At 45.1% G+C, this 10,738-nt stretch overlaps 1 protein-coding gene across 1 annotated transcript; it reads right to left on the bottom strand.

Annotated features, from left to right (window-relative positions):
- Window positions 1–1,548: 1,548 nt before the first annotated feature.
- Window positions 1,549–9,408, bottom strand: LOC142817855 (tudor and KH domain-containing protein-like). The gene is made up of 4 exons (XM_075895740.1): window positions 9,008–9,408; window positions 7,835–8,012; window positions 6,209–6,467; window positions 1,549–2,603 (listed from the first exon to the last, which is right to left on the bottom strand). The coding sequence occupies exons 1-4, from the start codon at window positions 9,264–9,266 to the stop codon at window positions 1,932–1,934; spliced, it is 1,368 nt and encodes a 455-aa protein (XP_075751855.1). The 5' UTR covers window positions 9,267–9,408; the 3' UTR covers window positions 1,549–1,931.
- Between the last annotated feature and the right edge of the window lie 1,330 nt (window positions 9,409–10,738).

Raw genomic sequence — 10,738 nt, 5'->3', positions numbered from 1 at the left:
CTTAGTTGTTGTCCATGCAGTGGCTGATGACGATCAGGAATTATGGCTGAAGTGAGTATGCGCCACAGTTAATAGGGGAACAAGAACAAGCTTTTGTAATGGGTTGGAGCATTGGACGACCTACTCGTTACGCTATTCACATTGTGCGATGACTGGTTGTTCTAGAGCTCGTTTTAAAACGCTATTAAGCCGCATTATCGCAATCGCTTTCCCGACATCAAACCTGCCTAAGGCAAGTTTGCCAACAAGTCCCAAGCACCAGCGTGGCTCAGTGGTAGGATACTACTGGGCTGGCACCCAGCATCCCCGGGTTTCGAGCCCCGCTGTGTCATCGGCTCTAGGTTTTTCGTGTGGTTACGCACACCGGCAGACAACTACGGCGCTACCCGAGACCCTAGTTGTGATCTCGTAACAGATCTCACTGTAATACTAGCTCCCAAAAATTCATCGTGCAAGTGTGTGCAGCGCATGAAACACGGCACGGAAAAGCAAGTGCTCTTTAGTAACACCACTGCAGAATAAAAGAATGTTACGCAAAAGTGACAAATGAAAATTGAGCAGCTGTACAGCAAATCGCACACAAGCAACTGCAGAATAAAACTACACAACAACAATAAAGCGGTTGAATCTTAATTTATTGCCGACATTTATACTAGTTATGTACGTGCAGAATCTTCGCAACAACCGCTACTAAATTTCAAATGGTTTAAAAGAAAGCGTTTTTTATAAGGTGTCATTGAGATGGTAATAAATTGCGGAAAATGAGCATCGGAGCACAAGCATATACAGCTGGTGTCTGGCGAGAAAATTTTTGCAAAACCTAATTTCGAAACAGATGAAGTATGTGCGTTTTCTGTGTCTTGAATGACACGTCGCTCAAATAACCTGAAACCGCATCCCACTTTGCATCACAATTATGCTTTGACAAATATGTAGCGCGAAACATGTTACCAGTATTCTCCATTGAGCATCACTACCTCAATATGCATTCAGAGTTTAAACTGATGAGTAGCAAACTCCAAAATATGGTGAGACAGCCAGTTTCACAAGTTCCATAGCACATGTTCTAATGAAAGAAATGGCAGTGGGAAAATCGATAATGCATGCAACACTTCTGCAAAGCGTATCGACCAATAACTGGAAAAGAGCGAGCTGAATTTGTATGACATGTGGACATCAGTTGAAAAAAATAAACTCCTGATGTTGTGTGCACACTAGCCTACAGCGACATGTTGTCGTATTAGCGGCTGAACTACATATTGCTTATCCATTGTGCGTGTTTATTGAACATCAAGCTAACCTTACTACGAAGGTTCGTTCATAATGTTAAACTTGCAGGTTGCAACTGGCTCTACAACAGTGTTCGTACATTTCTTACACCCTAAAGCAACCAACAAGAAACAACGCTGTGACCGTCTCACTTGCTGCAGTCCCGTTTCATAACAGCAAAGAACAAATCAAGCCCAACAACAGACCGTGAGAAAAGTCACGCAAGTTGATTCAATATGGAGGTCATCTAAGATGAGAAGAACAAACAAAGCACACAGCTGTTCAGAACCCACAATATTTTCTCTCCATTTAGAACGTACTACAACTGGCTCACATTGACAATCATGTGCACAATAAAAAAATAGCAATTTTAGCACCACTGCCTTGGCTAGCATGGAATAGGATGGTATTTCAATTAAGCAAACAGCTGTGTGCACTTGGGAACAGGCTGAAAAGCATGTTCCTAACAATCTCGCGCAAGCACGATTATCAGCATACTCGTACAGCATAACTAGATCACAAATTACTATCCGAATCATGCCATGTTGTTTCATGTCGCTATCTACAAACAGAACTTTAACAACAGAGAGAATGATGCAGTCACCCGAAACACCACATTGAGCGCACCAAAACGGGAAGAGACAGGTGTCGTACTTGTGCCTTCAGATCGCCTCCACAGCGTGTCCCTGAGAAATCAGTTCTGCAGCTACATTCACGTCTTCCTTGGTGTTGGTGTCAACCAGCTCAACTGAGTATTTAAATCCAGGAAGGCCGTCTTCTTTCTTGGTCTTGCTCACAACCTTTGCCATTATCACTTTCCACTGTGCAGCGTGCGACAGTGTCTCGAACAGGTCGGACGCCTCTTCCGTCCACTGGGTTCCATCGCGCGGCTGGACCCCAGCCAGCGAGCATTCTATGGCTTGCAGGGGAAGGTATCGATACTCGTCCCGCAGCGTACAGAGTTCTTTGGTCTTGTACTGGCCCTTCTCGCCAAAGTCGACATAGTGGACCTTGATCATGGTTTCGTCCGGTGAGTAGTCGCTCTCCTCCACAGCGACGACGCGCACCCGGTACCAGCACTTGTCCTGCGTGAAGGGGGACGCCACGATTTCGCCGATGGCAACCGAGGTAAGGGCATGGCTCTCCTGGTTCAGCTCGTGGGAGTAGTAATTGGTCATGTCTTCGACGAGCTTGTCCAGGTCGATGGACTGCGTGCCAACCAGCTGCACCCAAAAGCAGCCGGGGTTCTCCAGTGATGAAATGTAGACCTCAATGTAGCCATCGGCGGATGTGGCGACCAACTCCTCTTGTACGTAGTCTGGCTCCTTTTCGTCCTTTCAAATGTTGGAAGGAAAATGTAAGAAAAATAAAATATAAGCAGTTCTACAAATTATTGTGCCCTAATGACAGTCATGTGATAGCTACAACAGCCATGCAAACATAGTCGAAACTACTTTTGGGACAATCGCCATCAAATTCAAAGTGCTATTCAAGCACTTTGAATTTTGAAATATTTGAACAAGCACTAGAGCATTTCAATTTGCTTTGATTTGAATTCAATTTATTGGAAGTTTTGAAATATTCGAAGTGAATGAACAAGTGTACACCAATCTGCAGGTACCCTACTGTAAAGGTGGTTTTACCGCAGTACAGGAGTGCTGTACCAAGAATAGACCTATCAATTGAAGATCCGCACTGCTGTGAAGCCCCACTTCAAACAGCGTGTGTTGGGGGCCAGTTGGTAAAACATACTATGCCTAGAAATAAGACGCATGAAGAAACAAGTCCATTTCTTTTTTTCTTTTGTCTTGTTTCTAGGTGTAGTTTGTTCCCCACTTCAAGGTTAATTGAACATCTTATTCTCACATTAAAACATCATTTTTAAAGTTTAGAGGCTGATTATACTAGTTGCTATGCTCTAAGCATAGTAAATTTTAAAGCGTGACATATTTGACAGGCTGACACTTCATTCTACCGAAAATCAAACCCTGCCACTATTCAATGTTCCGATTCTACTGAAGAGAATGACATAAACAAGCCTTGTTTCAGTTTTCGGTTTCGATCGCACACCATAGTTGGGTGACGGCAAATATGCTCACTTTTCTTCTTAATATGCAGTATACCTATACAATTCTAAATAATTCAGTCAAATCACTATTCGCTCCAAACCTAAAATATACGACTATTCGCACAATCCTAAACATACCCATTCTAGGCAACCATTGGGAGCCACTCTATTTGCATTGTCGCAATAAATTGATAATCGTCATAAGCCCAGTCGTATAAAAATAAAGGAAAGGCAAAGGGTACCACCCTCTTCATCTCTTTTCAGCTGCTGATTGCGTCGGCTCGCTTCACTCAATAAGTGGCCCTTGTTTAACACGAGACAGGTGCACAGTTTTCTCCCAATGCATTATTTACCGTAGTCGCCATCCTTCATGATGCGATTGCGTGCAACAAGTGGTGGGAGCTGGCTTTTTGAAAGCTGGAAGCCACCAACCTTTGTCGCCCATCAAAGATTATCTGCAAGAAAGAACTAGGGGGGCCACCTTTTACTCTGCTGTACTGGGTAAATCAGGAGATGCACAACCGACCCTTCCTCTCCTCTCTCCAGCAGCGTTGCTGTGCGTGTGGAAGGCATCTCCCTCGCAAGTGTTCGCTTGCTGGCGCATTCTCATCTTTGGAAGAGTGGAAAAGATGTAGAAGACAACTGCTTGAGGCATGCGATATGAAGAAGGCCACAAAACTGGCTCCATTTTTTAACAGCATGCTGAGTCTCATGTGGACTCAAATTGTCTTCGTTATTCAGGTATTTGCGCTACTGCACAGACACCCAGCAGCCTGATCCAACACTTGCAACTGGTAGTCTGGCATTGGAACATTGTAGTAAGTAGTTAATTTCATCATAAATGACCCGGGAACGTTCACTGTAGCTGTTCATTACTATACATACATTTGATATACAGTAGCCTCTCACTAAATGGAAATCTGTGAAATAGAACTGCTGCTTGAATGAAACAACTGCCTCCAAGATTACTGGTTTCATACCTGTATACTTCACCCCTGTTCCATCTCTCAGTAAGTGGAACTTTCGTTAAATGGAACCTTATTTTCCCAGTACCTTCAGGTTCCCTTTAATGAGCGTCTACTGTATTAAGACTGCTTTGGTGTAATGTTCCCTGCTTTATGCTATGCTTACGGTTTCCCACTCAGTCGTGAGCAGTAAGCGAAGAAATTGCTGTATTTAGCTGCACGCTCCACAGCTGCAGCACGCATCAGGAGCTCAAGATATGCCTAAAGAACAGAAAAATTAAGAGTGGCGTTCACAAATAGTGCAATGTCATCCAAAATACTGACTGTCGAAGTGTCTAGGCACGTAACTGAAGCAGATGTAAGTGTTGGAGACAAACTTAAAAGTCGCACAGCATGTCACTGAATGGATTCAAGCCCGCCAGCACTCGCTTACTCTGTACCATACATAGTGGTCAATACTGCAGAGGCTACGCAAGACAGTCGGACAGCAAAATGTATAACTCCACGTGTCTCATAGTTGTGTTTTGTCACTGTAAGTGCTCGAGCAAGCAGAGCAAGAGCAAGCGTGTCATGCATTGCGACGCTCTCAACGAAACACGATGAACTGAATGCAACAAAGCACCAAGAAATGTAGAACAACAAATTCGCAGCTGTAGAACAGTGTTCCAATTTCTTACTAAGCTTAAAACTAAAGAAGTTCGTACGACAGGTGCTAAGGATGGGTTAAGTATTTCCTGGCATGAACACATCTACTTCACGAAGTCTCACTAGCCTCCTTCCACAGTGTTGATATCTATGTATATGAAACGGAGTATAGGCAGCGCTGCAATGTCCACTTGTTTTGTTTCGGTCATATGTTCGACTATTGGTCCCCCCATGCTCGTCACAGCTGGACAGATCGCAGAGATGCAGCACAATGGTTGCAGTGAATGAATTCATCATTCAGAGGCCATGCCACTGGGTTGCTTCCAGCCAGAAATTACTCCAGGTTTGTGGAGGCTGAATCCCTCGGTGCTATTTTGTACCTACAAATTTGCTCAGCACTACGATCGGCTAACTTCGGAGTGGTTCGATCACTTGCTCAAAGCGGAGTGGCCGACTATGTGCAGCTGTACTTGCGCATGCCGTAACAATGAAGGGGGAGGTAGGAAGCAGTGAGCTAAAACTGTGTACTGTTGACACCAGTACCGTTGAAAGTAGCTACTACAATTGGATAGACAATATGCAGAGTGTTCACTGCGTTTCTTCATTTTTTTTTTTTTTTAACAAATGGCTCAGCCTGAGACACCCCATGACATTTCAATAATGGCCTTCTGGTATACAAGATTTTTAGGGGTCCAGGGTGCACTCTCTTTTCAAGCAAGGAGAGTTTGGCTGCGCATTGTGCCACTTCAGGCTACACACTACGCATTTATACTCTACAACAGTACCAAACCTGCTACAATTCCAGGAGTGAGGGCTACTTTTGTGCGGACTGCCCTTCGCGGATCTTACTGAACAGTGTACCCCTCAGAAACCAGCAAAGTACCATGCAGAAAATAAGCATCTTCTGCCAGTCAGTGCTTCTAGTTGACACTACATTAATTGCTATAACTTAGCAGAAAAATTAACACACGTGCAAGAAGAAAACACGAACAGATGAGGTCCCTGTACGTTAGTGTTTTGTGCTAGTGTGCGATTTTTCTGTGATAAAATTAGTTGGGACGCTGGTAGACCAACTAACCCACCAAACTGTCCTTTTCGAGTGCTATGGCCCACTGCCACCACAAAAATTGGCTGCCGCAATTTGGAAACAGTTGTTTGGACCTGTTATAGATGCTGTTTCGTCCAGATGTAACACATTGGTGCTTACTTTAGGCCGCTAACACATACCCAATGCCCAGGTATCCACCATCCTACTGCTTACCTTAGACAATGGTGATGCGCTAGCCTTGATGGCCATGGGACGGCTGCGGTAGAGTGCCTTCTGGCCCACAGATGCGAACACCACACTCTGCTGGTAGGCCTCATCTTCGGCCAACTTCTCGTCAATCATGGTGATGGCCATGTGGATCTGCTCGCGAGTGCCTGTGATGCTGACGGTCTTGAGGTTGCCATTTCGTTCACGGTCGTCACCACCTCCTCTGTCCACAAGAATCTTGGCTGAGCTGACTCGGCACATGTGACTGCGAGTAGACAAGCACAAACTCGTAAAAAAAAAATGCTGAACAAACACAGGGAAAAAGGAGGAAAGCAGCGGAATCCCTTTCGGTAGATGCAATTGTTTCGACAAACAAAGTTTCTTCGACTTATTTTTAAAAGAATTACCGAGTGAAAATTGGAAAACCTGATGAGACTTCGAAATTCAACTTGGAAGATGCCACTGTTCTAACAAAAGGAGTTTATTTCCCGTATTTTCGAACAGTTCGTTGCTTTTTCGATGAATTGTCTGCGTGTGATGGCTGCTTGGGAGCGGAAGCCGTGACGTCAAACTCACTGAGGCGCATGCAGAATGCGCGTCTTTTGGTCCTCCTCTTTCTTTTTTCCATTTCTTTCACTCCGCTCTTTCCCTTCCACAAAAGCGCCGGTGCTTTGGCCCAGCCAGAAGCATCGTTCTTTGCTGTTGCTGTTCATACCGGTTCTAGAAACCAAAGGGCAAGATGAGCGAGTTGAGGGACCCGGGCAATGGCTGGCATTGTTGGTTCGCCAGTTTCGGGTGATTTCGACGTCGCCAAACACAACCTTCTCTAGTTGACATGACAGTTTGTGAGAAATGCATTGAATTCATTATTCTTCCGTAGTTTCTGCATGGAATGACGGTTGTGTTCATCGATTTCAGGATTCAATCTATCAATTTGGCTGAAAATATTGGTGCCAAAAATTTTGTTCAGTATCCTATTAAACAGGTACCATTACTCGCATTTTCATTGTGAACAAGGCTTTCGTGCAGAATCCAAAACGTTTTTCATTTTGGGAACTTCCACGCTCGGTGGACATTTTCAATTTTTTTCTCACGCCTTATCCACATAGGCATGTGCAGGATTCCACTACAGATGGGTGGGGGGAGGTGGGGGGGGGGGGGTGATGGTTTTCCACAGAACTTTCCTTTTCTATTATTTGTCAATGAACGGGGCTGACATCGTGCATGCCTATACACCTTCCAGTTCAACTTCTGACTTGGTGTAATTTTATTGGCACCAACCTTCAATCTTGAAGAGGTGGCATGTTGTTTAGCTATGTGCAATCTGACTCGAAGATATTTTGACTGCAGTTTATGTTCACTGTTTATGCATGCTTCACAAAAAGAAACACTGCCAATAACTAAAGAAAAGCTTCAGTTGCAGCGAGGTCAGAGGTCTGCTAAAGCAATATTCTGGCTCTCAGTCCAACAGCAATGGGAGTCAGATTATGTAAAAAAAAAATGTCCTAGGGCCAAGAGTTGTGAGATTTTCCTGTAACATATGATATGGTTTGAAATGAAATGAAACACGCCTACAGAAGGCGTGACATGAGCGCTATGAGCTGACACTAGAGTGCAGGTGCCTTAACTCACCGAACAGTTTCCCCGTTTTTTCCAATAATGCGGCCACACGACTTTGCAGGAACGAACACGGTCTCCGTGACTACACTCGACTGCTCCTCTATGGATGCCTTGAGTAGCTGTTCGGCCTGCTCGACATCACTTGGGGCACCACGAATCAGAGCCACTCTGTCGCACTCCTCACCAGGGCCTAGAAAGAAAAAGGAAATCACGCTAACTTAATACTGATTGCACACTAAAGCATTAAGGAGACCCCTTAAAAAGGGGATTTCAGCTCATCATACAAGGAAAAAATTGCAGCTGAAAAAATAATTTGACAACACTACATTCCTTTCGAAAGCAAGTTCATAAAATATATAAGCATTTATGGAACATACAACCGTTTCTGAGCCTTCCGAGAAACTCTCTTGGAATGCATCATAAATAGTTCGCGAGAGTATACAAGCTTCTGCAACTTCAATGATAATAATATCTGGGGTATCAAGCCCCAAAACCACGATATGATTATGAGAGACGCCGTAGTGGAGGGCTCCAAAAATATTGACCGTCAGGGGTTCTTTAACGCGCACGGATATCGCACAGTACACGGGCCTCTACTATTTCGATTCCATCGAAATGCGACCGCCGGGATCGAACTCGCGACCTTCGTGACAGCAACCGAGCTCTGCAGCCACAGTTCCACTGACGTGGACCTCCTGTAACTTTAGCGAAGAGGGGGCAACAAAAACGAAACGCTTCATCAGCGTAGGAAACTTCGACTCCTTCGCGACTCAAATCGACCTGTGATGTATTACGCGTGTCATCCAATCACTTACCTCGAGTGCAGATTTGCAGTGTGCACCATTCGTACAATAATTCAGTTGTTACGCAATATTTCACTGCTTCGCCATTGACGTAAGTGTCATTTCCCATGGGTTAACACCACCTCGAACCAGGAAATGGACGATACAGTTTGGAGTAGCCGCTCTGAGCAAGAAATTGCGACGCGGACTTCTCGTAACGGAGTCTAGCGTCTACGACTGCTACACGTGTCCAATCGTCACCCTCTGCTACTGAACCAAACGCTGGACGATACACAGCATGATGGATGCAAAGAAACGAGGCAGCTGTTATGCAGTGCTATCTTTAAACAACGCTTCAACTAGCCGGCGTCGCTGACACGTCGAGCGCGTTGTTTCCTCTCACCTTGGTTGTCGAAGCTGATCTTGGTGTTCGTCTTCTCCTGGATTCGCTTGATGTTGGCGCCCTGTCGTCCGATCACACCGCCGACAATTTTCTTGGGGACGGTAACCTTTACCACGGCATGTTTCGTCGTTTCCACTTGTCGCCGCTTCACCTCGTACTCGTCCTCCGGTTTCAGCAGCAGGTAAAGCACGACCGACGACATCGTCACGGTAGCCCCTAAGCCGGCCCATAGCGCTATCGTTTTCAGCCTGGAGTCCATGTCATTGATAGAAGTGAATACTTAGTATAAGCCGCGCATCTTCCGGATCGTTGCTCTCATGATCTTTCCGCGTGCTCCCTATCAACACGCATGCCGCTTGTCTCAACGTTTTTGCTTGTCTGGCGTTCGGATGCTGAGCAATTCGCGAATGCCGACCAGGGTTACCAGACGGTGCAAACCTAGAACAGTCAAATCGAACCTCGCAGCAGCTGAAACGTAGCCCAATGAATAAATTTTAAGTGGCCCTAAAATAGCCCAAATCAGTCGTTCCTGTGGAAAAATTTTCGCGCTTATAAGAGTACTTTTTATAAAATTTCGTTTGTTAATAAGCAAAGTAGGACGCTTAGTATTTGGCAGCCTGAAAGCTTTAATTGTGCTCTTGCTTTTTTTTTTTGCGGTATGAGTGAAATAGTTGTATCACGTAATATATTTTTGTTTATGCCATTCACAATGATAATTTAATTGCTTATGTAGAATATAGAAGAAGTTTATTGCCGTTTTCAAGAAAAAAATTCCATGGGAAACGAAGTGAACTGAAAGCTTATTTACAAGCAGATATTGCGAAAACGTTAATAAAGGCTGATCACATGTAACTAAGCAGGGAAAGATAAACTTACAAGTCGACGGAAATCCAGACACCATGAAGCTCTTAGAAAAAAATGGCAGCATATCCACGGAGTGAATGATGGAGAGTGGGGTGAAGAATTCGTCCGTCCATTCGTCCTTGCTTCCGCCCGTTCGTGCGTCCGTCAGTGTGACTGTCCATGCGTCCATCAGCCCGTCCGTGCGTGCGTCTGTTCGTGCTTCCGTCCTTGCGTTCGTACATGCAGCCGCCCGTGCGTCCGTTCATGCGTCCATCTATGCATCTGTCTATGTGTCCGTTCGTCCATCTATTCAACACTCCAAGTAGCACCATCTCGCATCTTTTCATCATATATTCCCCATATAGAAGCACCACCATCCAGCGGAAATTCCAAGGACTAAACGAGAGGTGGCACACGCACACTTTCTTACGGCTTGCGCTTCGGGTCCACTTCCAACCTTTAACCACCTCGAGTTCATGGTATATACTAGTTCACTGTATTCATGGCACTGCGGCCGAACGCTCGCTAAACCTTTCGAAAACCAAGGAGGTTACGCCCAGCGAGTATGACGTAGCAAACTTTTTCAGTCAGATAGTGCTCAATGTACATGCCAATGGCTGCTAATGGGAAATGAGAGGCGGAGAATTCGGCTTTTACTTTCTTACGGCTTGCGCTTCGTATCTACTTCCCATTTTTAACCACCTCGAGTTCATTCATGGTATATACAAATTCATTGTATTCATGGCACTGCGGCTCAACGCTCGCTAAACCTTTCTAAAGCTAAGGAGGTTACACCTAGCGAGTATAACGTAGCAACCCTCTCTTGTCAGATAGTGCTCAATGTACATGCCAATGGCTGCTAATGGTGATCGCACCTCGCAGGGGCGC

The sequence above is a fragment of the Rhipicephalus microplus genome, chromosome 5 (genome assembly GCF_043290135.1).
Source record: "Rhipicephalus microplus isolate Deutch F79 chromosome 5, USDA_Rmic, whole genome shotgun sequence".
Taxonomy (NCBI): domain Eukaryota; kingdom Metazoa; phylum Arthropoda; class Arachnida; order Ixodida; family Ixodidae; genus Rhipicephalus; species Rhipicephalus microplus.
The sequence above is the reverse complement of the archived record's forward strand: the minus strand, read 5'-3'. Positions and strand labels throughout refer to the sequence as shown.

Bases quoted from the DNA above. Each gene is read 5' to 3' on its own strand.
- LOC142817855 (XM_075895740.1), bottom strand. From the start codon at position 9,266: ATGGACTCCAGGCTGAAAACGATAGCGCTATGGGCCGGCTTAGGGGCT. The intron at 8,013-9,007 runs GTGAGAGGAAAC...TTTTCTTTCTAG, and splicing joins GATCAGCTTCGACAACCAAG to GCCCTGGTGAGGAGTGCGAC. The intron at 2,604-6,208 runs GTAAGCAGTAGG...AACATTTGAAAG, and splicing joins GCGCATCACCATTGTCTAAG to GACGAAAAGGAGCCAGACTA.